The sequence below is a fragment of the Podarcis melisellensis genome, assembly GCF_964234715.1.
Source record: "Podarcis melisellensis genome assembly, chromosome: 2".
Lineage (NCBI taxonomy): Eukaryota > Metazoa > Chordata > Lepidosauria > Squamata > Lacertidae > Podarcis > Podarcis melisellensis.
In genome coordinates this window covers 2,987,542-3,013,644 of record NC_138529.1, presented here as the reverse complement: position 1 = coordinate 3,013,644, position 26,103 = coordinate 2,987,542, and the positions used below count along the sequence as shown (strand labels likewise).

The window sequence follows — 26,103 nt, the reverse complement described above, 5'->3', positions numbered from 1 at the left end:
TCACCAACAGCCTGGACTCAGCTCTTTTCTGGAAAAGGTGGGTGGCTCTGAAAAGAGCCTTTGGGTTCAGCGTTCGGCGAGGGTTTTTTTTTCCCTTTGGGGGGCAGCCAAGGTTTACTTCCCTTTGGCCTTGTGGCTCTCGGTCTTCTTGGGCAGGAGGACGGCTTGGATGTTGGGCAGGACGCCGCCCTGGGCGATGGTGACTTTGCCGAGCAGCTTGTTGAGCTCCTCGTCGTTGCGGATGGCCAGCTGCAGGTGGCGGGGGATGATGCGGGTCTTCTTGTTGTCGCGAGCGGCGTTGCCGGCCAGCTCGAGGATCTCGGCCGTCAGGTACTCGAGCACGGCCGCCAAGTAGACGGGCGCGCCGGCGCCCACCCGCTCGGCGTAGTTGCCCTTGCGCAGCAGGCGGTGCACGCGGCCCACGGGGAACTGCAGGCCGGCCCGCGAAGAGCGCGACTTGGCCTTGGCCCTCGCCTTGCCTCCCTGCTTGCCGCGGCCAGACATGCTGTCGTCACGGGCTCACACGCACCACACGCAGCGCGCACAATGCAAAAGCAGCACTGACGGGCGAGGGCCCAGGCGGGGGCCTTTTATGCCTTCCTGGAGCCTGCAAGGACCACTTCTTATTGGCTCATCGGGCGTCCTGCAGCCAGAAGCCAATGAGAAAGCACATTTCTCGACCTGACCAATCACAGAAGTGGAAACGGCACTCTTCCAATAGGAACGGGAAAATCACAGTCCTATGATTTGCATGTGCGTGCGCAGCGGAGATGATATCAGGAGGCGCGGCAGCCAATAGAAACATGTCAGCCCAGCAACCTTCATTTGCATAAAGGGCCTTTAAATAGAGGAAGGGCTGACACCGGCAGCGCCGCATTCCTCTTTGCAGTCCGCCGTGACCAGAGAAAGGTGGTTTCCCAGTGCTGCTTATTTCCTCCAGAGCGAAGACTTCATTTTTGCCAGAATGCCCGAGCCAGCCAAGTCTGCTCCGGCCCCCAAGAAGGGCTCCAAGAAGGCGGTGACCAAGACGCAGAAGAAGGGCGACAAGAAGCGCCGCAAGAGCCGCAAGGAGAGCTACTCCATCTACGTCTACAAGGTGCTGAAGCAGGTCCACCCCGACACCGGCATCTCCTCCAAGGCGATGGGCATCATGAACTCTTTTGTGAACGACATCTTCGAGCGCATCGCCGGAGAGGCTTCTCGCCTGGCTCATTACAACAAGCGCTCCACCATCACCTCCCGGGAGATCCAGACGGCCGTGCGCCTCTTGCTGCCCGGGGAGCTGGCCAAGCACGCTGTCTCGGAGGGCACCAAGGCTGTCACCAAGTACACCAGCTCCAAGTAAGCAGATCGTGCTGCTTAGCAAAGAACTCAATAACCCAAAGGCTCTTTTAAGAGCCACCCACTTTCTCACAAAAGAGCTTGAGTCATTTTTCATCCTGAGTTCCCATAAATGCTGACATTGCACACCAATTTTTATTAACTATGAAAACATACGTGGTGGTGCTCTAAAGACACACTTTCCCCGTGTAAAGTATTATGTCATACAGTATTTTGTGTTCTGTGATTCTTTCCCATATTGCATGATGAAACCAAGTTAGGTAGGGCAGCTTATGGGGGTAAAAACTACTTGCAGGTTAGAGTGGTGGCATAGCTTGATACACCTTGAGCAGGTGTGCTTAACAAAGCTATGCATAGTATATTCAAAAACTTAAAGCTTTATACAGTAAACTTGAGTTTGTGGTGAATCAAGAATATGCTAAGAATGTGCTTTGGATGATGGGAGCATAAACTTTGCTACAGAATAACTAGGCCTGGCGTTTACAATATAGACTCCTAATTTCTGGACAAGCTTCTACAACTAATTTTTATGAGTAGCTAAAAGTGACATGTTTTAATTACTGTTCTGTAACAATTTCCCAAAGGGTGGTTTTTAGCAATAATGTCTCCTGGTATCTTAGAGCCTCAGAACTATTAGGGTGTTAGGTTTTTGTGTATCACAGCCCCACATCCTTCAAGATACTGTACATAGAAATATATAGTGGGACTGGTTGTTGAGCGTCATCTTGTCCAACCCTCTGCGATGCAAGAATAAACTAGATCATACATGAAGTGCAATCCTAAACTGGGAGGCAAATAAAGGTATATCTGACATTTGTTTTACAACCTATGGCAGGCATTCTTCCTCTCTAAGGTCACAATGAGGAGCTACTTAAGGAGTTGATACTAAATTAGGAATAAGGTTTGCAAGTTTTAAATTAAAGGGTATTTATTCTAGAAGCCCTGATTTGGATGTAGCCTGTGGGTTTTGCTAATGATATGTCTGTATTAAAAATGAGGATGCAGCAGAACTTTCATGTTCTGGAATTGAAACTTCCAAACCAAATTAAGTTAATCTTCATTGTTCCTATACGTCACCCCTAGTGATGGCATGTAAGGGGGGGACACTTTTATTGGCATTTACCACAACTTAATCCTGAGATTTATAACAGCCCAATAAGGTAGATTTGGTTTAGGTGGTAAACTACTACTGAAAAGAAAATCTTGCCAAGGTAGTCCAGGGAGTTTCAAGTTTGATCAGGGATCTGAATAGGCAACTCCTGGTACCATAACTCATAATTTATTACACTACACTTCGCTCTCTAAAGTCCATCATATATTTGTTTGTGTGTGTGTAGAGAGAGAGAGAAGAAATCAAATACTTAAGCACACCAAGTAGGAATCGGAACCAGATTTTTTTTTAAAAAAATATTGGGCTTCTCCCCTCCCATCCATGTTCCAAAACACGTTTGGATTTAATCTCATTGCAATCAAAGCAGAGACAGTTTTCAACAGAAATCGCATATGCACCAGTTTCCACTGAAAACATGGTCTTCTCCACAGGACTCCTGCAAGAAAACACACTTTTCTTCCTCAGTAGGTGACAGCACGGCTTACATTAAGGCGTCTTTGGCGTCTCCGTAGTTTATTAATTGTATGCAAGTGTCAAAATAATTTATCACAAATGCACACGGGCGCAGGCTGCTCTCATTCCTAAACTTCATTTACAGCGTCAAAGAAAGAGGACCGACGTTTTCAGCGAAGGTATTATCAGTCGTTTTTATCTTGCAGCAGTTTCACAATTTGCCCTCTGCTAACAAAGTAGCGCAAATAAGCAGGGGAGGGGCGAACGAGTTCCGTTGGGCAGTTTTGTATCCATTTTTTCCCTTTTTTGTCTGCTCTCTCCTGCCTCCTCTGGGCAACCTGAGACCGTTCTCTTCTACGCAGACTCAAGAGCAAAGGAACGGCGCCAAATTATTCAGCTTGAAGCGGCGATTTGCGATTGGGCATTTTGAAAATCTCCCGCTGCTCATTTGAGGAGCAGCGCCCTATAGCGAGAGAGGCGTAGTTAGGTAGCACCGCCCTCCCTGGAGCTGCCAGTTTTCATTCTGGTCCGCATACAGGGTATATACTTCAGCCGCGTTCTTTTCTCTCCTGCATAAGCCGGTTCTTTCTTTGTTTGTGCGTCTGCCTGGAAGATGTCGGGCCGTGGAAAAGGGGGGAAGGGGCTCGGGAAAGGGGGCGCCAAGCGCCACCGCAAGGTGCTGCGCGATAACATCCAGGGCATCACGAAGCCTGCGATTCGCCGCTTGGCTCGCCGTGGAGGAGTCAAGCGCATCTCTGGGCTGATCTACGAGGAGACCCGGGGCGTGCTGAAGGTTTTCCTGGAGAATGTCATCCGCGATGCCGTGACTTACACGGAGCACGCCAAGAGGAAGACCGTGACTGCCATGGATGTGGTCTATGCCTTGAAGCGCCAGGGTCGCACTCTGTACGGTTTCGGCGGCTAAATATTCCTGCAGTGAGCAACAAAATACAGTATCCAAAGGCCCTTTTAAGGGCCACCTACTCATTCATAAAAAGCTGAATTTTCCTCATTGAGTAACGTTAACAAGGCAGGGATGGGAGCTTGTGAAAAGGCGGTAGTTGCTTGATTTGCAACTGGTCCGACGTGTATGTACGTAAATCAAGAAAGTCGAGATGTGCGGTGGCCGCTTACAGTGCTGTTCGTTTTTTAAAAAAATACTCCTATGCAACGCTTTGAATCATTTTTTTATCTCCTGCTTCTGACCGTTTTTTGAGTTAAAAAAGCACCCTATTGGTTCTTCAGTGGAATTTCTAGGGGAGGCAGCCTTTGATCACGGCCCTAGGCTAACCTCGAAGGGGCTTTTTGCGCAGAACTCTGCTTCTCCCTTCGCTGTCTCCCACTGGAGAGTAAGGCTCCAAACTGGCTTAGTAGCCGCAGGAGGATTCCGGACGCTTTTCCTTTAGACCTCGGAGAAAAGCGCGCGGGAAGGCGGGCAGACAGAAGCCAGCGAACAAAAGCCTGGTCTCCGGGCTGGAAACCGCTACGCCTCGTTTTCCAGCAGCCTTTGTGCCCATTGCTTTGTTCGCCTCCTTGTGACCTTGTGCTGTCCGTGGCTAATGAGAACCTGTAGCGTCATGGCGTCGCTTAGAGCACTCTGGGATAAGTAGTTCCGAGGCGGCCCGCGGGATTCAGACCCGGGCTGAGCCTTCTCCCTCGCTGTGGAAAAAGGGACGATGGCAGCAGCTGGAGTCCTTTCTCTCAGACATACGATTTTTCTGCCCGCGTTTCTTATTTCGGATTTTCCCCACCGGCTTGTCCAAAGCCAAGGGGGGCACTTGCCCCGTCCAATCAAAATCAGTCGAAGTCTGAGGTCCTGCGCTCTTGTCGGGCTCTTGGGCACGAAGCCAGCTCCGCAGGTACTGACGGAATGGCTGTCCTGGTTGCCTTTCGTCTTTCTCGATTTGCCTCCTCCAGCTCTGGTCGTTGGCCAGGAGGATGATATTCCGGCTTTGCGGCAGCCCTCGCCACCCCTCTCTCTGTGCTTGTGCTGCGGAGCCTTCGAGGCAGGAGGTGCTAGCTGAGCATGTCAGCAATTATCTTGAGATGTCTCGGTTGAAATGCCTCCCTGCTAAGGGTGGTGCCGGTGAGTGCAAGCAGGATCGCAGCCAAGGCAGGGAAGAGGAGAAACAAGAGGGGAGGGGAGCTTGAAGAAGTAAATCTCTCTCCCTACTCCCTCCCCCATAACCAGCAATATCTTAGCAGTAATTAAATAATGGGTTGTATTCAACTAACTTTTATTTCCAGTACACCTGCTTAGGTTCATTAATTCTAATGGGTGTAAAGGTAAAGGGACCCCTGGTTTCCCCAGCCACTCTGGGTAGCTTAAAGCATATCTAAAAACAAAATAAAAACATCAAACATTAAAAACTTCCCTAAACAAGTCTGCCTTCAGATGTCTTCTAAAAGTCAGATAGTTGTTTATTGCCTTGACATCTGCTGGGAGGGCGTTCCACAGGGCAGGTGCCACTACTGAGAAGGCCCTCTGCCTGGTTCCCTATAACCTCATTTCTAGTAGTGAGTTACCCCATTCAGGACCAGGGAGTCCCACATACCCGCCCGCCCCCTGTCCTCCAAAAACAGTACTTTTGACTTGTCAGGATTAACGACGCATGGCGATCCCATGCTGAATGCCTAGTTTTTTAATTAACTTATTAATTGATTCTTATTCATATATACATAAATACATAGCCATTACAAAGTATCTTTTTTGTAATATACTAAGATAAGACAGCTACTGAGTCTGAAAAAGAACAAGGTCAGAAAGAGGAAAAGACAATAAAAGGAGAGACCTAAAAAGAAAAGAGAAAGGGAGAGGAAAGTGAAAGAAAGTAAAAACTACAGAAAGAAAAGAGTGTAAAAGGACTTCCAGGCCTCGGTTCTGCATTCTATCATCTATAAACCGATATTTTTTCAGTATTCAAATCCTGATACTATAAGCTCATTTTCTCTTTCAAACAAAAAATCCACAAGGAATTTCCAATCCTTAACAAATGTCAGTTACGATTTTTTTCTTACGTGCTTTCAAACTGCTAGGTTGGCAGGAGCTGGGACTGAGCAATGGGAGCTCACCCCGTCGCGGGGATTTGAACCGCCGACCTTCTGATTGGCAAGTCCTAGGCTCTGTGGTTTGAGCCACAGTGCCACCCGCGTTCCTCAGGTGTAAGCATAATGGAACTTAATAGGACTAACTTCTGAGTAAACTTGCATAGGATTGCAAAAGAATAAAAACATTCTGAAGAAAAAGGTTGTATGTTTTAATGTTGGGCCAGGAGTCAGCATTGCCAGGCACCTGAGGAGGTTCACTGCCATCGACACTGTCTGGAGCTGTGACTGGATGCCACCATTTTGTGTAGCCTTGTGTGTGTATGCCTCTGCCATGTGTAGAAGGCCACCTAGGTTCCTCCTTCGCCAGAGGAGGAAGAGGAGCCCTTCAGAACCCCTACCCCCCAGACAACAAAGAGGAGCAAGAATAGCATCCACTGGAGGCAGAGAGCTTTGGCAGCTTCTCACCAGTGATGGCAATGAAGAGAACAGGGACTTCTATGGACAGGGGAGGAACAGCAACCAGGTAGCTGCAGAGCCCTCTCTGTCTGGACTCACTGCTGCACTGGCAGTGGTGAGGAGGGAGCTGCTCTCTGGTGGCCCAGAGCAAGGGAGCTACAGCACTGACTTCTGGTGTTCTCCCCTTCGCTGCCCCACAACAAGTGTCTCTATGCATGGGTGAGTGCACAAGGAAGGGGGCCACCAAGCAGAACACAATCTTTAGGTCTCTTGCCCACAGCCCTAAAACCTGGAGCCAGCCCTGAAATGATGCCCATATGTGGTGCAGTTGGTGTGCCTTAGCATGGGGGGGGGTAGAGGAAGGGGAAGTGCCACTTTGAAGCACCTTCTATCAGTGCTTTGAAAACATATATTTAAAATAACACACTAAAGAAAATATGGTGCCCAATTACTTGAAGGTGCCCTTTTAATTGACCAAATGTTTTATGTAAACTGGTTAATCAAAGTGATTGATCAAATGTGCAATCTTACTCTAAGTAACTATTCTGCATGGGTATAAGTGTCTATGCTACTGAAATATCTCTCCTGCACATTGTCTATACAAAAGCTTGGAATGGCAAACTGCCCATTTGGCCCTAATGGGCAGTGTCACTAGTTGCATGGCACATGCACTGCTCATTGTATTCTCCGTGACAAACCATTCGTCTCCAGGAAAACAGTCTCGTTCACAGGCTGACTTTCCCAGGCCCATCTCAAGAACGCCATTCATGATTTTCCTTTTGGCATAATAATGATTTTCCTTATAGGTCACATGGCAAGCTTCTACCCTGCTTGGTGAGGATGAAGTTCACCAACCACTACTCAGCACTTGCACTCCTTTTGGGAGATTAGAATTGGCAAACAATTATCTGTGGATACAAATGCCATATAAATTCTTACTGATAATCATATTAACTGGCTAAGGAGGGTGGTAGGGTGGGGCAGGTGGCCAGGCTTGTGGAACATAATGAAAGAGCCCTGCTGGATCAGGTGCATCTAGTTCAGCTCCTGGTTCTCAAATTGGCAAAGCAGATACCTAGGAAAAACCCACAAGCTGGACTTGAGGGCAACAGCATTTTCTCTCCACTGATGCTCCCCAGCAGCTTCTCACTCAGGTGGTAGTGCCATCATGGCTGAAAGCTTCTCAGGTGGTAGTGCCATCATGGCTGAAAGCCACCGGTAGCCTTACCCTCCATGAATTTGTTTAAACCCTCTTTGAAAGCTATCTAACCTAGTAGCCATCATTACATCTTCTGGCAGCAAATCCCATAGCTATAAATATGTACTGTGTGAAGAAGTGCTTATTTTGGTCTGTCCTGAATGCTCTACTATTCAGCTTTATGGGAACAAGAACCCTGTATGAGTAGGGCCTTAAGACTTTATATGAGTTTTTTGCCAGGTCCCATGGGGCTGCTTCCCCCCACCAGACTTGCACAGTTCTGTCGAGGTTATTTAGAGTCTGAGAAGGTTCACTGAAATATCCTTTCAATTTCCCCTCACACTTCTGCCTAGTTTTTGTCCTGGATTTATTTCAAACTTCACTGGAGGCAACATTCCACCCTGTGTTTGTCGCATGCAGCACGGTTGCGTTCTGCTGTAGCTTACCTTCTGCCGCAAACTGTGCTATTGGTCTTGCTGTCTGCTGTGGTGAAATTATGCGACTCACATAATTTATGCACTTAATTACATAAAGTATGTTGCTGTTACATTATTCTACCCTGTTCATTTCAATGCAAATAGAGGGAAATGTAATCAATTATGTATCATTTGCGGACTGAAAGCAATAACAACAGCAAATCCCGATGGCATTCGCTGGGTTGATTTCTGTTCAAACATGGGAAAAGTAAACAAACATTGGCAAGTCCTGCTCCTTTTTCTGTTGGAAAGCTCTGACATCCCTACTCACACCCCAAAGGACCTGTTGTCTTTAATTCCTCCCCAGCACACATTCCTTATCTGTAAATTCACCAGAACCTGGTAGCTTTAAAACATGGGAGTGGACTGATCTGTTGCAGAATGTCTCTGGTCATCCGACAGAGCCTTAGCAGGGCAGTGGGAAGAGGTGAGGCTCTGCTGCCATCAGGGCCTCACCCACCCTGACCTCAAGCAGGTGTGACCCGGCGCCGGAAACAGCTGCATGTGATGCATTTGAGGAAGCTCATGCTGAGGTGGAAGATGCCTGTGAAGCGAAAAAGCAGGTTGTAGTAGGTGCCAACGGACAGATCCCCTGAGGTGTCCGCATACTTCAGGGCCACCAGCGGTGTGTATAGAGTGTTCGTCTGTGTCCGGAAAGGAGGACGCTCCTTGGCGATGACGTTCACAACAGCCTGAAGGAAGGCAAGGTGGAAAGAGGTTGGTATTTTGATACAGCTGCTTCACATCCCCATCCTAACAACTGCTGCTTTCACGTGTTTGGTCTTCCTTGATTTTGAAGCAGTGATTCTCACAGTGTGTGCAGGAGAGGCCAGTGCTAGACAGCAATAGGCAACTGTTGTTATTTTTTCATGGACTTTTGGGGAGGTGCCTTTCCGTTACATAAAAGGAAGAGGAATCCTGGCATCTTGAGTCCAGCATTTTGCTCTTGTGGTGGCTAGCTCACAAGCAGTGCATGAGCACAATACCCTCCCCATGATCCCTAGCAGTTGGTAGTCAGAAGGATACTGCCTTTGACACCTCATTGTTCCACAGTGAGGCAAGAGCATCAACAGGAGCACTGTCCATGTCAGCCAGAAAATCCCCCAGGCCATGCAAGAATCCAGCAAGTTCCATCAGTCTCAGGGTGGACCATCTTAGTAGTTCCATCACCCTTGCACAGGGGAGCAGGCAGCCCAAACCTTACCAGGAATTGTGTGGCCACGGTAACTGATTCAAAGCAAGCGGCTCCCCACCCTGCCCCAGCCATCAAGGTCTGCTCTGTGGCAAAGATGAGGTTGAGGGTGTGGCTGATATACTTACACAGCCTCAGGGTTGTCATGGAGGCCATGATGTCCCAAGCTGACCTGTTTGATTGCAACTCTCTCCCACAAGAAGTTAAACAGGCACCGTCCCTACTGAGTTTCAGGTGCTTGGTCAAAACCAGTTTATTTCTGGATGCCTTTGCACCCTGAATGCTTCTTGGATGATTTAAAAAACAAAACTTATTAAAAATATATTTTAAGTTATGAGGTTTAAATTTCTGGAAGCTTAATTCATGTTTTAAATCCTGTATGTTCTGCATTTTATCGTAGTATGTCACTTTGAGACTTACATGGTGAAAAGTGAGAAATAAAGTTTAAAAGAAGCAAATAGTAGCCTGAGCTGGATCAAGGCATTTTGCTGTCTGAGGTGAAGAAGAAGATGATGCTCCTCCCAGTTCCATGTACAGAAGTCAGGTGGACTGGTGGTTGAATCTCAACTTCAACACTAGTAGCAGGACAACATCTGATGGGAACAGGGGAACTGAGTGGGACAGGGAAGGCCATGTGTGGCCTGCACAGCTCTGTCCTCCCAACACCTTGCCATCACTCCCCACCATTCAGCATTTGCCACCTGAGGCAGCTGCCTCACTCTGTCAAATGGTAGAGCCGGCCCTGGGTCTGAGTATGCATTACAGGACAGAGCAGGTATCACGACTGAGCCAGCCCAGCCAGCTTTCAGTGGAGGAAGTAGGCAGGAAGAGAGAGGGTTAACTATCAGAAGAGAGGAGCCTAGCTGAGCACCAACTTCCCCACCCTCAGGAATGCAGGTTGCCAAGGGAACTAGGATCTCCCCAGGTCTCTCGAGGGGAGGGAAAAGGAGAGGAAGAGAAGATTGACAGCCTGTCTTTTCAGGAAGAAGTTGGAGGGGATCCAATGAGCCCATGGAGGGAGTCCCACTGGGGGATGGTGTGTGATAGGAGGCGGAAGCAGAAACTTCAGGGTCAGAAATCCCATTTAAGTTGGAGGAAGGAGAGGGACTCAGCACAAGAGTCATCGCAATTCATGATGGCGGCAGCTGGGTTAATGCCGTCTGGCGTTATCTGTGTACTTGGTCAATAAATCACCATTTCTACTTAACTACGCTCCCTGTGCTGGAATCCTGACAGCAGGCTAGAGAAGGAGGGGCCAATGGATGTCAGTGTGGAACACTGGAAGAGGCCAGTTCCTGCTTTGTCTTATGCAAACAACTCAGTCCGGTGAGGTGGAATCTGTCAGGGAGGCTGTAGAAGAACTACTGGCTTTAAAGCTTTCCTACATCACTCATGAGGGTGACCCCTACCTTAGCCACATACTCAGGGGTCTGGCCCATGGTGGTGAATATCTCATGGGAGGCCGGAAGATAGACCTCCTTGAAGTACCGCACGGTGGCAGCATCGGCTCCCGGGAACTCAGAGCGGGCCACTTCCTCCATCAGTTTCATCTCAAATTCTGTGTTGACTGGACCGGGCTCTACCATGGAGATGCTGCGTAGAAGAGGGATTGAAAGAGAGCAAGAGAGAGAAAATGAGGCAGCATTTGGGCCTGGCATCTTCCCATCAGATGCCTAAAGTTGGAAGGAAATGGTCAGGGCCCCTGTGCCCTTCCCTGCTTAATTGCCCCAGGGAAATTTCCTTGAATTAATGTTCATTTTAGATATATAAAGGCCTCCATGAATGGGACTTAGCTCTGCCATTGAGATCAACATGAGATCCATTATTTATATATACAGTGGTACCTTGGTTTTCAAAGATAATCCGTTCTGGAAGTCCGTTCCAAAACCAAAGTGTTCCAAAACCAAGGCGTACTTTCCCATAGAAAGTAATGCAAAATGGACAAATCCATTCCAGACTTTTAAAAACAACCCCTAAAACAGCAATTTAACATGAATTTTACTATCTATGTAAGGACCCTATATGGGCTCTTGGATACTCCATAAGGGGAAAGGACAATTTTTGTTTACAGCATAACGAGACCATTGCTCCATAAAATGAAAGCAATAAACAATGTACTGCAGTCACACAATCAATCAGTAGCTGAACTGGGTTCCACACAGTCACACACAAAAAGAGCCACAAAAACAAAAGTGCAAAATAGCAAAAACAGACAGACCTCAGCGTAAGACTCAACAGGATGCTGGACTAGATGGGCCATTGGCCTGATCCAGGAGGTGTCATCTTTGTTTTAAACTGTGATTTAATATGGTGTGTGAACTGGGCCCATCTCTGTTTCTATCTGAGTGTACCTTTCCCTGATGTTTCGGGGAAGGACGTTGCTTGTACAAATCCCTTCCCGTTTCACTAAATTGGGTAGAATAATTTAAGCTCTTTGAGATCTGCCCCCATGTCGCTCACTCAACTCACAAAATGTTGAATTTGAGGAGTTGCACAGCTAGGCTTTCACAGAAACCTTCCATGGCAAACTTGGAGGCAGCATACACATCATTGAAGGGGACACCTGGTTGGAAAGCAGAAGGGATTTGAGGTGAGCATACCGTCATAGCACACTGCTCCACAGGTTGCTACATTCTTGATAAAACAGAAATGGTAAGGCCAGAGCCAGCTATACAATTTTTGCCCTAGCCTTCAACTTGACCAGCCCACCTCCTTGCTCGAAGAGGAAGAGGAGCAGCTGTGGTGGAGATGGCTGACAGTGGTGGTGGAGGGACTGGGGACTATGGGGAGAAACTCTTTCTCACTGTTATGGTTGTCATCCTCTTGCAGCCACTGCAGCTTCTTGCCTTCCTCTTCCTGGGGATTGCAAGGAGGAAGACTTTTCTCTTCCAATAAGTGGACCCTGGCTGGAATGTATGGATTCGCTAAGTGTGTGCACAGCCATGACACACCTCTCTCCTTGCTGTTTGGCACCCCTTCCACCTGTCACCTGAGGCATGTGCTCCTCCTGTCCCCCACCTCTTCCTGCATTCAATCCAGGCCTAAGTAACACAGAGGAACAGCTGAACTGGGACGGTACTTAGGGGCTTGAGGAATATTAATGGTTGTGACACTTGGATGTGTTGCACCAAGGAATAAATACAAACTAACAATCAAAGCAGGATTGCATATTATATTGGAAAATGTGTGTATGTACCCTAGAATCCACATCTGCCAGAACAAAGCAATTTCCAGAACTGAAGATTAGAGCTTTGTGACATGCTTAAAAAAAAAAAGTCAGATCCTTAATGCTGAAAGTTTGTCACAGATAGGCATAGATCCAGGAAAATGAGACCCAACATTTCATCTGAGAAAAAGTTCAGATTTCTTTTCTAAATTTTTGAGGTAGAACTTGGTGTTCCAAAACTCATTCCAACTCATTCCTATCTCCAATGAAAGATCCTGCAGGCGCCCTATCACTTGTGGGAGTTTCACTGCTGCTGACAGAGAACTGATCTGTGGGGCCATGAGGTCTCTTTGGCTACAGAGGTACAGAGCTAAGCCAAGGCTTTGAGGTTGTATCACTTTGGATATCTTTGCTCTGCTTCCTCCTGCCCTCCCTATTCCGTCCATACCTTGCAATCCCATGACGCTGCTGATCACTACAATGTGTCCTCTCTGTCTTTGCTTCATTTCAGGGAGAACTGCTTTGATCATGCGGATGGCACCAAAGAAGTTGGTCTCAAAGATGCGCTTCATGTCATCGATGGAAATGGACTCTACAGGCCCAACGAGCCCCACACCGGCATTGTTCACTGGGGAACATAAATCATGATATTAAGAAATATCTATGTTCCATTACTCTCCTGCCAGCATAGCTTCCCATCCTGCCAGAGCATTGTCTGGACAGGAATGGAAGTCCCCACTTTATTTCCACCCCTGGTTTCATCATGCCTCTCCATATTCTCCTCCTAACAGGAGCTCTTCCCCTGCCCCCCTGCAGTGCTCAATCAATGGCTGTCATTTCTTCCTGCAGATTAGCCCAACATTACGTCCTCCAGCTGTTTAGGACTACAACTTCCACAAGTCCCTGCCAGCATGGCCAGCAGGCAGAGATAATGACAAGTGCCATTTAACAATATGGGGGGGCACCAGGTTGGGGAAGGGATGTAAGAGATAGATGTGTGAGTGCTCTAACTCTGTTGTGGACACTTTGTTAGGCCTGAGGACAAGGGATAGAGCCTGGGACAATTAGTATCCCAAGCATGTACTTGGTATACAAAATGGCCTCTCCCCATGGGAAACATTGTGGTTGCTAGGCAACCACAGCATCTCATCATCACAGCCGCACCTAGCAACCCCAAATACAATGCACCCCACTCTTCTTAGACATGACAAAAGGGACTAGGCCATGACGGATGACAGAGGGCCCATTTTGGACAGAGAGAGAGTGTGTGAAATTGCTGCTGATATATCACAGCCCGGTAGGAGCCTCTCAGACTTCCTTTGCAGCTTTTCTACCTGTAGTGTAGTAGAGGAGGATGTCATTGAGGGCAATGACACCATTTGCCACAGCACCAGGATAATAGATAGACCCTTCTTACTCTGGCAGTGGAATGCAGTGATAACAGGGCTCTTAGGTTTTACCATTGTTTGTGACAGATTCGCACAAAGGAAGTCCTACACTGTGGCTATCAGCCTATTTTAGTACATTCTCATAAACTAGGTGCCACATTATGCCATGTGCTGTGTGTGCATGCGCATGCCTGCCTGTTTATCTAATAAATAAAACAGCTCCCTGGATTTTGACTCTCCTTGGAAGCAAGGCTATGGGCACCATTATCTACTCATTGTTTTACCTCACTTGAAAGTAGTTTCTGTGCTTGTGAAACATACACATTTAAGGATCTGAGAAAGGTCCTGAGCACATTGAACTGAAAACACAAACCAACATGTAAAAATGGGAAACAGAAACAAAAACAATAAGCTATTTTAGTAGGATAGTGGATTGAGACCCTGATCTTCAAACTAGATCAACTGCAGTTAATTTACGCTTTTATTGCTTAGTTGGAATGTGTCCCTGAGCTGTGATAGTATAGTTTGCTCCCTGTGTGAAGGATGGAGCTGTGTGTGCATGTGGCTTTGGTTTCCATGTGTCTTGAATGCAGCCTAAGGTACAAAGATAAGGATCATGTTCCTTGCTCTGTCCATTTTTTGCCTCCAGCTCCACCCACCACATTCATACGCCCCTCAGAAGGTTCTCTCCAAGGGAATGTGGCCCCCAGGCTGATGAAGCTCCCACAGCCCCTGCTCTAGAGTGACCAAGAGGAAGAACCAATGACAGGGGGGGGGGGCATGCGCAGAAAGGAGCAGGCTGGATTCTCAGCGGTTGATGGGGGGGGGCACCAAGGGCAGGGAACATATTTAGCCTCCTCCCCGCAGCATGCCCCTTTGCTTTCTTCTTTGTAAGTGTGTGGCAGACAATCTCCCCCTTGAGGATGAAAGCTGCAGAGAAGGCAACTCCTGCCTACCATAGGGGCTTCTCCCGTCTTTCTCTTGGGCAGAGAAAATGCCTGCCCTTCAAGAGCTGAATAAAACCTGCTTATGAAACCTGCACGAGTAATTAAGCTTCAGGAGAGAAGATGTGGTGGGGCATGCACTTAATAGAGTAGAAAGCACCCTCTGCTAAATTCCCTTTAGCACCTCCCTTTCCTCACCACAGCAAATCGCTGTCGATCGCGGGCTCATTTTCCTTTGCTTTTTGCCTAAGAGCACCGGCGCCGCTCGCTCTCCCCTGCCTGGATTTTCTCCTGAGCTGTGAGGCAAAATGCTTCCACAGCGCTGTTTTGGTGAGCGACCAAAGTCTTCCCGCCCCCAAAACGGAACCCCCACCTCTAAAAAAAGCTCAATAACTTTGACCTGAACCCCTAAAAAGGGGGGGGGGTAGATCACTGCCAGATTTTACTTCTGAAAGTCCCTCAGGAGTTGGCCACCCCTGCCATAGGATAAAGGAGTTCCTCCTGGCTGCACCTTACCCAGAACATCCAGTCGTTTCTCTGGAAGGCTGTTGATGCACTCAGCCACAGACTCGTCATTGCAGACATCAAGGCGCTGGATGCTGAGGGTCTTGTTGAGTGTGTCCCCGGCAGCTGCCTCCAGCTTGTCCTTCTTGCGCAGGTCGCGCATGGTGGCAATGACTGGAAGGGAGACAGCGCACAGGAGCATAGCCAAATGTTCTGTGGTGCTGAGATGCATTCAGAGTAGATTGGAGGGGCATCAGGTCCATGAAAAACTGCCAAAGTGTGCATAGTAATATACATCTAACCCCACAGGTTTAAATTAGTATTTTCAAGTGTGTGTGTGTGTGTATCCAAGAGCTTTGCACTCATTGGACAGAGCACTGAAAACCAGCAGCAGGTTTGCTTTTTACTGAGCAATCGTGTGGAAAAAAGCCTGTATCCACTTAATCAGATCCCTACACGGACTAGAGACTTGAATGCATTTTAATGAAAACTGGACATCTTGAGAAGAGTGGGTCAGGAACCCTGAAGCTTCTCCAGTTCAGAAAGAACTCAGAGAGGGGGAGGGGGGGTCTAGTAGCTCATAGACATGCTCCCCCACCTCCTCAAAGTCAGTTTGCTGTGACATAGCCTGACACCTGTGTGGCCCAGGGAGCCAATTGGCTGGCTTAGAGGTAGGGAATGTGAGCTTTTTTGCTAGGGGTCAGGAGGGCAATTGAGGATTCATGCATTGTAAGCCGCTTTGGGGTCATGATGCTAAATCCCTCTGTCGTTAATCCCCTCTGTGGAGGGAAGGTGGGGGGGGGATACTTTGTTGCCAAGATTACTAGCAACATGTGTGTGTGCACTTATGTTTTTCTATGCCTATGCTTGGGTTTTATACATGTGTGTGCCTCTCTTTGAGAAATAATGATGAGGATAATGAATATCAACCACAAAACACACAGACACACCATGGATGGGGAGTTATGTAACAAGAGCACTTAGCATATATAAAGGGCAGGGAACCCTCTAGAACCATCCAAAGCTCTTGGGTGTCGAAGAGCTCCTGGAGAGCCCACAGGCCCCCAAACCTGGGTCTAAATATGCTGCAGCACACAGCTGTATAATACTTCACATTTAGATAACACATCCAGGGGGTTCAAAACACATGCATCAACCCAGTTACAGTAATCCTTACATCAAACTTGCAAGGTAGGTTAGTGTTATTGCCCACCACCCAAAGTTTGGCAGTTTGGTGGTCAAGGACATACTGGGCATTGCCCTCGGCTAATACCCCTTTGGGGAGGGGATATAGCCCAGGGACAGAGCAACGCTCTGGACTCAGAAGTTCTCCATTTCAGTCCCTGGCATCTCTAGTTTTTGTTTTGTTTTTAAAGGACCAAGTAAACAGGTGCGAAGGATGCAAAATGTCTCCCTGTGACTCTGGAATCTGCTGCCAGTAAGAGCAGAGAGAATACTGTGTTAGATGAACCAATAGCCTGACCTGGTGTGAGGCCTGATCCTGTTCCACACTGCAGATGACGCAAGGGAGGTCAAGGGAGGGTTGTTCATGTGGAAGGAAGCTGCAAGGCTGACACCCTGATTCATAGCTTTGCTTTATGCTGGCAGGTGAGGATTCTTTGTGCTCTCTCTCAGTCTGGCCTCAAATTGCAAAGAGCTAAAGCTTCTTGTTTGGTTTCAAGCAGCATCCTGCATAGCAGAGGCCTACGAGGCTCAATTCAGGTGGATTGGTTTTATTTTTTTAAAAAAAATCAAGTTTCTAGACCCCACAATTGTAGACAAACAGCTTTAAATGTTGTAATCAGGCTATCCAGATGAAGCTTTCTTGATCTACCTTGCCCACCTTCCTCTTTCCTTTTCAAAGGCTCCAATCACCTGCCCCGGCAATCTGTCTCCTACTCATATCCTTTAAAATCCTACTCTTCTCCCTCCTGTATTCCAGTAGCTAAGAGAGACTGGGGTGAGGGGAGCTAATATCCTCCACACATGTAATTTAATACAATAGAGCATTTCTCTGTTGTCACAGAATGTAAGGGAGGAAAGGGAATGAGCAAAGAACTCTAGACTCTTTTGGTAATGGTATTTGTGATTGTATTTGCAATTGGAAGTGTGAGTGTTTCATAAGGTTTTTCAGTCTTTGGAGCAAGCGCCACAGTGTGTGTGTATACCTGCAGTGCGATTGCAGGCTGTGTTGACTCACTGCGGCCACATGTGATACTCTTCTTGTTGTGCATGACGTATGAGGTGACTGTCACCAGTTTAGATGGCCTTAATAAAGGCTTGTTCAAACTCACGGGGAGGCGGGAATAGGGCTGTTAATGTCTATTGCCCATGATATTAAAATGGAACCTACATGTATAGGAGCAGTGGACTTTAGAATATAGATTTGGGGGGATGGACAAGAAGAGGATGATCATTCCTGCCCTCCCCCTTTTACTGAGCTTCCAGAAACATCAGACTGGCTGCTTCTATAAACAGTATGCTGGACTAGATGAATGTTTTAGCCTGATCTAGCAAGTCTGTCCTTGTGACATTTCTGCCAGTGTGACATGTCTATTTTTTTGTAGAAGCACAAATGTGGTGCATGCAGTGTGTGTGTGTGTGTGTGTGTGTGAGAGAGAGAGAGAGAGAGAGAGAGAGAGAGAGAGAGAGAGAGAGAAGCCGTGTGGTTTTGGAAAGCTGTGCATACTGGGCAAACAATGTTTGTGTCTGCTGTTGAACACACAAGTGTTTGCGTTGCTGCACATATCTGGTGTTTGTGCACATACAAATGTATGTCAGTCCATCGTGCCTTACCTAACAGATCACTCTCTACCTAATGCCCTTTGGACTCAGCACCTTCCTGATCTAGTTACTTAACTCTGGACTGTGTGAGCAGCACGAAGCTTCTCATTAGGATTCCGCCTCCCATGGCAAGCAAAGAGCAAAGTAGGTGGGACTGGAATGGAGAGGGGTGGGGGGCAGAGAAGAGCTGGGCTTTGGTAACATTCTTACCCCCATGCCATGTGTAGTTTGTTATGCAAGTGGCCTTTGGACAGTGTCTGGGTCCAGCCAAACTGCTGGGCAAAGAGGAATGGCTTGTTTCTGCTTAGCCTGTGGAAAATAGGGCAGCAGTGGGTTGGGGGAGATTTGGAGGTGGAGGTGGGAAGTGGGCAAAGGCGTTGGTGGCTGGAAGTGTAGCTGCTGGGGGAAAATCCTGGTAAACAGACAGAGAATATAGCAAAGTTCCTGCAATACCGAAGGGAGGTCCGACTGGGTGGGCAGCACAGGCAGGCACATTCCCTGGGCGTGAAGATGCCAGGGTGGGTGTGACGGCATGCTCTAGCTGCCAGACTATAACAGAGCCCTGAGAATAATGGCTGGCTCAAGGGAGAAAACCAGAGCATGCTGCATTCTTTTAACTCTCTGATTATCACCCTCCTTGGTTCCACAGTCCCTTCCTGCAAGTTGCAGGGCTGAACAGTGCGGAGCTTTGTGGGTACCCCGTTTCCTCCATGTGGGTTTGCTCCTCTGCAAGAGGTCCCACACCAGAGTTTCAGAATTCCAAAAAGAGCACACAATCCTCCCCCGAGCAAGTTCCACACCAACCCCCTTAGCAGATGCCCCAGTCTCACCGTGAAATCGCTTGCTTGGGTCCTGTGCCAGTTGCACAGCCATGCGCAGCCCGATGCCCGAGGAGCAGCCGGTGATAAGCACAGTGCGCGGAGCCGCCTTGGCCATGGCTGAGCTGCAGTGAGTGGTGCCCGAAGGGATCAGGGTTGAGAGAATGACAGAGCTCCTCCAGCATGTGACCCAGGGATCAGCTGGAGGCTTGAGCTGGTGACAGGGCTGGGCTGGGCGGGGGAAGCTTTGAGCTCCTTCAGGGCAGATGGCCACCCCTCAAAACCTGTGACTGCATTTCCCAGGGCTGCATCAGCTGCGCCTATGGAGTTTTCACAGACAAGCCCAGCATTTTGCCCTGTTATGTACTCTGGTGGGTCATGACAAACACAGCCAGGCCTGGTGGATGAATAGCTGTCAGATCTTAGGCACCTTAGGAAAACATAAAAACTAGAAACCCTATATGTGCAGGCAGGCATGTTAGTGCACACCCAACAAGAATGTGTATTTATAATAGGGTAGTTAAACAACAATCAGAATGAAGACTGATACGGTTAACGTGCGGCTAAAAGAGTGCTCTATTAGCCAGGAAGCCCCGAGTTTAGTTGGGCAAGCAATGATCTCTCAGTCTTTTGCCCTCCAACTGAAATATGGAGGGTAGTAATTCGGATTTGCCTTATGGAGTCATTGATGAGATAATATGTGTAAAGCCTTTAGAACACTCAGAAGACAGCAGTTATGATTTACATCTATATAGTTGTTTTTAAAGAGATGCCTTTCTTCATTTTCCTTCAGTTTTCCAGTCCATGCTACAAATGACATGGGGGAATTCAGTAACATGTTACCAATTTTAAAACAAAACCAGGGGAATGGTACTAATTAAACCAGGTGAATTTATGCAGAAAACAAGGGTGTGGCAATAGGTAATGCAAGTCTGGGAGAATCGGGATCCAAGTGAGGGACAGGAATGTGAAGCGATGCTTTATGTCACATGCTTGTATAATATAGGGGTCTAGATCCATTTCTTCCCCTTCTATTTGCCAGGAGGTCATGGCCATCACCTCCTGGCAAATAGAAGGGGAAGAAATGGAGGCAGTGAGAGATTTTACTTTCTTGGGCTCCATGATCACTGCAGGTGGCGACAGCAGTCGCGAAATTAAAGGACGCCTGCTTCTTGGGAGAACAGCAATGACAAACCTAGACAGCATCTTAAAAAGCAGAGATATCACCTTGCCCACAAAGGTCCGTATACTTAAAGCTATGGTTTTCCCAATAGTGATGTATGGAAGTGAGAGCTGGACCATCAAGAAGGCTGATCACTAAAGAATTGATACTTTTGAATTATGGGGCTGGAGGAGACTCTTGAGAGTCCAATGGACTGCAAGAAGAACAAACCTATCCATTCTTAAGGAAATCAGCCCTGAGTGCTCACTGGAAGGACAGATCCTGAAGCTGAGGCTCCAATACTTTGGCCACCTCTTGAGAAGAGAAGAGTCCCTGGAAAAGACCCTGATGTTGGGAAAGATAGAGGGCACAAGGAGAAGGGGATGACAGAGGACGAGATGGTTGGACAGTGTTCTCGAAACTATGAACATGTTTGACCAAACTGCAGGAGGCAGTGGGAGACAAGAGTGCCTGGCGTGCTCTGGTCCATGGGGTCACAAAGAGTCTAAACAACAAGAGACTAAACAACAAGATCCTTTGGGCCTGACGTTTGCAGTTTTGTGTTTCTGCAGTTCTGTGTTTCTGATCTCTGTCACTAGATGGCGATATACCCCAATAATGGCTCAGGCCTTGGCTGATGATCAAGATGTTGCTTCACCCCTCTAGGCTGTGCTGGGACCAAACAGGCCCCGCTGAATCAATTAGGGATTTGAAAGGATGTGGTTTTAAAAAATAAAATAGAAAATTCCCTAACAGTTTAAATCTGCCCTTTATTTCAAAAAGCTGAATTATTGTGAATTATAACTGCATAGCTTCTGTACACCACTGAATCTGGTCCATGGGGTCACGAAGAGTCGGACACGACTAAACAACTAAACAACTAACTAACTATATATATATTTGATTAACAATACAAATACTGGGTTGTTTTTTTTAAGGGGAGAACTTTCTGATTACTTTTACTGCATCTGCAGCATTTGATATGTCTGACCTACGGTAATTAGATTTTCCTTACTGTGCAATCTTGCATATATACTCAGAAGCCATTCCCATGGAGTTGTGAGATTTGCTTCTGTGTGAATGACTACAGGATTGCTGCAGTCCCCAGGTGCCATTGCATTCCAGGCTGACAAAGAAAGCCCGAAATAAATAATGAGAACCTGGACTCTGCTGCTTCAGAGGAAGGATTACCTACCTGACAGAAAACAACAGTGAATCTTGTGGCATCTTAAAAGATGAATAAATTAATTAATTATGGCACAAGCTGTTTGAAAAACCAGTCTAGGTTACCAGGGCATGATTTAAAATACAACATGAAAAACTGTTTACAACAAATTACAATCACAAAAATAGGATGTGCCCTAAAATACATATCTCAGGTACCAAAGGCCAGGTTAAAGATATGCTCATGCTATGGTAAATTGGTTAATTTCTAAGGTGTCACAGGACCTTTTGCTGCCACTGCCACCCCTACTTTAACCCGCTACCAGCCTGTAGTATGATGCCCACTCCCAGCCCCCCATCACCCCCCATTTCTTTCCTTTCCCCTCTCTTTCTCTTCTTCCTTCTCTTTCTTTAAATGAACTTAAGACTGCTTTACAGATCTCCAAGTGGCTTCTCACATGGTTTGCACTTCAGCTAGTCATGTGGGATGGTGTCCAATCACCAGGGCTGCAAATCAAATTTGCAGATGAAACCAAACTGGGAGGGGTGGCTAACACCCCAGAGGACAGGATCACACTTCAAAATGACCTTGACAGATTAGAGAACTGGGCCAAAACAAACAAGATGAATTTTAACAGGGAGATGGGCAAAAAAAATGAGAGGCACAAATACAAGATGGGTGACACCTGGCTTGAGAGCAGTACATGTGAAAAGGATCTAGGAGTCTTGGTTGACCACAAACTTGACATGAGCCAACAGTGTGACGTGGCAGCTAAAAAAGCCAATGCAATTCTGGGCTACATCAATAGGAGTATAGCATCTAGATCAAGGGAAGTAATAGTGCCACTGTATTCTGCTCTGGTCAGACCTCACCTGGAGTACTGTGTCCAGTTCTGGGCACCACAGTTCAAGAAGGACACTGGCAAACTGGAACGTGTCCAGAGGGGGGCAACCAAAATGGTCAAAGGCCTGGAAACGATGCCTTATGAGGAACAGCTAAGGGAGCTGGGCATGTTTAGCCTGGAGAAGAGGAGGTTAAGGGGTGATATGATAGCCATGTTCAAATATATAAAAGGATGTCACATAGAGGAGGGAGAAAGGTTGTTTTCTGCTGCTCCAGAAAAGCGAACACAGAGCAATGGATCCAAACTACAAGAAAGAAGATTCCACCTAAACATTAGGAAGAACTTCCTGACAGTAAGAGCTGTTTGACAGTGGAATTTGCTGCCAAGGAGTGTGGTGGAGTCTCCTTCTTTGGAGGTCTTTAAGCAGAGGCTTGACAACCATATGTCAGGAGTGCTCTGATGGTGTTTCCTGCTTGGCAGGGGGTTGGACTCAATGGCCCTTGTGGTCTCTTCCAACTCTATGATTCTATGATTCTATGATCTAATTGCCAGTCGGGCTGGCATTTCTGTGCAGCAGGGCTAGTGAGTTTGGTTTATTGAATTTATGTGTTGCTTCCCGAAACAGACACTCCAGAGCAATTTACAAGAAAAAAACACAGTGGTACAATAGAAGATTCATAAACATAATAAAAACATAATCAGTGTGAAAGCATCTAGCATTGGTGCTGCTCAGACTCCCAGGAACTCAGAAATGTCTTTGCCTGGTGCCAAAAGGATGACAAAGTCCCTGGGAGTGTGTTCTGTAGGTGGGTGGTGCTATCTTCCTTTGGCCTTGGCCAACCAAATGAAGGGAAGTGACAGAGGCTCAGGAACAATTTGTATCTCATTAAAGAAGTATGGTAGGTCCTAGCTGTGTGCCGAGGGCTGATGTTTTCAGGGCCGTTATCTACCTTCTGGTGGTTGCACAATGAAGGTGTGCTCATTTCTCATGAAAAATCCACTTGTAAGATTTGTTCTGTTGAGAAAACACCACATCAGACTGCCAACTTTCATTATCATGGGTGTTGTAGTCTTCCACTATGTAAAATGGGATTACAAATGAAGATATTTTGGGGCAGAAAATTCATATGGCATCAATCTCCCACTAATCAGCATAGTATACAATCCCATAGGAAATTCTTTCCATTGCTTTTGCATCCCTTCCACTCATTTTTGCGGGGAAACATCATCATCATTAGAATTTATATACCACCCTACCCCAGGAGGTCTCATCCTACCACTGTCTGAGCTGCCCCCTCAACTTTCCACATTAGGATTGCCTCTCCACATTTCCCCCAACTCTTTCACCAGACAATGGGTGTACCTGTTTTCCATTGATGACCTTCCTCCCATCCTACAGAGATGTAGAGTCCCACATATTTTTGAGAAGGGACTTGACTATAAATTTACCGTGAGGGGAGAGGATGAGAGGGCAAGTGGATCTGCCCTATCTCTAGGGTTTGTTGTGGCTGTTCCATTGCACACCCCCTTCCTTCTCACCCCCCCACAAGTCCCTGGGGGTGGGAGAATGAGACTGAGTCATCCTGTTGCCTCATGGTATGAATCACTGGCTCAGCTCCGAAATTGTTGACCCAGATTGTTAAGTTCCCAGCAAATATTTACAGCTGTATCTGGAGTAACATCCCTCAGCCCCCAGGCTGGAATCAGCCCAGTCTTCCTGCTGGCCTGCCTTTATGACTGCCTCTGCATGCAAGAGCTTAGTGGGGCCTCTGTCTGGGAAGGAAAGCAGCTTTGTCAAGCTTGTGTGTCCATGTTTCATCACAGGCTGAAAGCAGCGAACAGTCAGCTGAGATGTATTGATCAGGATAGGCAGCACAAAATAATAAAATAAAGGAGCATGTGCCATTTTTTTGCCCAGGCAGAGAAAGGGGAGGGAGCATGTGGCAGCTTACTGCAGGTGCCACCTTACTCCCAGTACGCCTGCTGCTGCTGGGGTGGGAAAACACGACTTGTAATGACAACAGGGCACGGGGTAAACTAGACTAAAGACTAAGAGAGCATGCTAGGGAACTTGACACAGCATTTCTATTTTCCATGGCAGATACCATCTTGGCTGTGAATCCTGGAAGACCCGCCTTGCAGCTCTTTCCCCTCAGCTACAGAAGACCATCTTGGCTGTCTCTTAGTGCAGACCCAGGTAACTGAGCCTCAGCTTCCACAGCTGCTGCCTGACATGAACTACCATTGGCAGGATTGGCAGCAACAGCAGCAGAGACCACCTCGGCTATCTTTGGAGCTGGAGGAGGAGGAAGAGAGGACAGAGGGTGAAGAAAGAGCTGTGAGTGCTTTCACCATCCTTTGAACCCCTTTGAAAACACCACAAACTGCTGTACCTAGACCTGTGTGTGGATAACGCAGCTGAATGGGGCACAGCTGTGGGCAGCCTGAGGAAGGACCACCTACCTTGAGCCTGCCCATAAAAGTCCAGAGTGAGAGACTTGGGTGATGTCCACTGTGTCCAGGAACTCTTCTCATTGTCTGCTTTCTGTGGGTGAGCTGAGTTGGTTTTGTCCCTGGGTGAGAACCCAGAGGCGGAGGGGAGGGTGTGTTAGAAGGAAAATGAATTGTTATTGATTTATATAAATTAGTAACTTTGTATTAATGTAACATTTTTATATGTAACAATGTACTTTTGTAATATTTTGCTTAAGTTGTCTGTTGTTGCTTCTGTTTTCTGTACACGCCTTAGATATATTTTTAATATATTACCGTAAGTGCTATAAAAATTAAATAACAAATAAACATTTAGTGACTCCTGCAGGGCTGCTCACATTGCTGGATTCTGAAAATGCACTCAGGAAATCAGAGCAGAAGTAACTTGGACTGGTTGCAACCCTCCTTCTAGGACACATGCTCTCCCTCGCTGGTCGGAAGAGAGGTGATTTGTGATTGGGCCTGTTTGGCAACAGGGACATTGGACAGGACAGCCCTTTGGTTTCAAGGGACGCTGTGTTCCTCTGACCCTGTGCCTCAAAGAGTAGCCTGATCGGTAGATATTAAGCAAACCTGAAACTGGAATAATTGGCGGGAAAAGCTTTCTGTACAAAATTTCTATGTTAGGAGACTGCTGCTTAAAAACACAGGAGTAGGGTTTGTCTGTGGTAGGAATCCTACTGGGGTCTTCTAATCTGGTAATCTTATTCCCACGGGGGGGGGGGGCTGTTTTATTGGCCGTTGGTGACGCATTCACCCTGTGGCAAATGCAGCAGTGATGCGATGCCTTGTGCACTCAAGTCCTGATTGCGGTTTTCTCTAAAGCCACCAGAACACCACGCTGCACTGAATGTTGGTCTGATCCAGCAGGACTCTTCATCTGCCCTGACGCTGCTGGGACTGAGGCCAATGTAAGAGTGATTGTGTGGGATTATGTGTCATGTTTGCCTTAAAGGAATATGAGCAGAGCTGAAGATATATGAGCAGGGCTGAGCTGCAACTGCCCCGAGCTACTGCAGCTGAAATGATATGACATGAAATCACTTGAGAACATATTCATCAACACAGCGATATTAGGGGTTGTGTGTGATGGATAGAAGGTGCCAAGAAGCATTGTGAGTTGTTGATTGAGAGGTGGGGTAGATGGAGGAAGAGGAGGTCCCCATGACTTCCGAGCTCAGGCCCCATAACTCAGCACAGGCTCCTGACTAGAAAACTGCCTGATGCTGCAACCCCCCCTGCTGGCATCTCCTTTGGGCGCCCCATCCTGAGGAAACAGAATCAGGAGGAGAGGGCTGCATTGCATAGCTCTCATTCCCCAGCTTCCCTGGCCCTGCGTCCTAACGTGCCTGGGCTCCCAGGGGCTTTTCTAGCCTTCTCCATCTGCAAGTTGAATGCTGGCACTTGCACCTCCACCAGTATCCCACCCCCAATAAAGGCATTCAACTTTACCACTTCCACTACCCTGACCTGGGGGAAGCAGGCGCGCGCGCACTGCGAGTGTTCCTGTTTCTGGGCGCTCATTCTAAGTGGGAATGCAAGCGCGGCTGGGGGAGTGAC

General features: G+C 47.5%; 3 protein-coding genes, 1 long non-coding RNA gene and 1 pseudogene across 5 annotated transcripts; 3 read left to right on the top strand and 2 right to left on the bottom strand.

Moving 5' to 3' along the window:
* Positions 1-10: 10 nt before the first annotated feature.
* Positions 11-549, bottom strand: LOC309362575 (histone H2A type 2-C pseudogene; annotated as a pseudogene). The gene has a single exon. The product of its transcript is annotated as a histone H2A type 2-C pseudogene (transcript).
* A 303-nt stretch (positions 550-852) lies between these two features.
* Positions 853-1,552, top strand: LOC309364146 (histone H2B 5). The gene has a single exon (XM_081900922.1). The coding sequence runs from the start codon at positions 965-967 to the stop codon at positions 1,343-1,345; it is 381 nt and encodes a 126-aa protein (XP_081757048.1). The 5' UTR covers positions 853-964; the 3' UTR covers positions 1,346-1,552.
* Positions 1,553-2,759: 1,207 nt separating this feature from the next.
* Positions 2,760-3,912, top strand: LOC309363768 (histone H4). The gene has a single exon (XM_081900171.1). It carries the CDS (start codon positions 3,519-3,521, stop codon positions 3,828-3,830), a length of 312 nt encoding a protein of 103 aa, XP_081756297.1. The 5' UTR covers positions 2,760-3,518; the 3' UTR covers positions 3,831-3,912.
* A 4,044-nt stretch (positions 3,913-7,956) lies between these two features.
* Positions 7,957-19,060, bottom strand: RDH8 (retinol dehydrogenase 8). Its single transcript, XM_081900170.1, has 6 exons — positions 18,892-19,060; positions 15,290-15,451; positions 12,890-13,069; positions 11,745-11,838; positions 10,685-10,868; positions 7,957-8,775 (listed from the first exon to the last, which is right to left on the bottom strand). Exons 1-6 carry the CDS (start codon positions 18,995-18,997, stop codon positions 8,551-8,553), a joined length of 951 nt encoding a protein of 316 aa, XP_081756296.1. The 5' UTR covers positions 18,998-19,060; the 3' UTR covers positions 7,957-8,550.
* LOC309363769 lies at positions 13,466-24,854 on the top strand. The gene is made up of 2 exons (XR_014165583.1): positions 13,466-13,738; positions 24,152-24,854. It is a non-coding gene; the product is annotated as an uncharacterized lncRNA (long non-coding RNA).
* The last annotated feature ends 1,249 nt before the right edge of the window (positions 24,855-26,103 follow it).

What these genes read in the sequence shown, in the direction of transcription:
- LOC309364146 (XM_081900922.1), top strand. Translation starts at nt 965, where the DNA reads ATGCCCGAGCCAGCCAAGTCTGCTCCGGCCCCCAAGAAGGGCTCCAAG.
- LOC309363768 (XM_081900171.1), top strand. Translation starts at nt 3,519, where the DNA reads ATGTCGGGCCGTGGAAAAGGGGGGAAGGGGCTCGGGAAAGGGGGCGCC.
- RDH8 (XM_081900170.1), bottom strand. Translation starts at nt 18,997, where the DNA reads ATGGCCAAGGCGGCTCCGCGCACTGTGCTTATCACCGGCTGCTCCTCG. An exon ending in CAGCGTCATGGGATTGCAAG is followed by an intron (nt 11,839 to 12,889) that starts GTATGGACGGAA and finishes CTTTCCAACCAG; the next exon opens with GTGTCCCCTTCAATGATGTG. An exon ending in CTCCTCAAATTCAACATTTT is followed by an intron (nt 10,869 to 11,744) that starts GTGAGTTGAGTG and finishes TCTTCTACGCAG; the next exon opens with CATCTCCATGGTAGAGCCCG.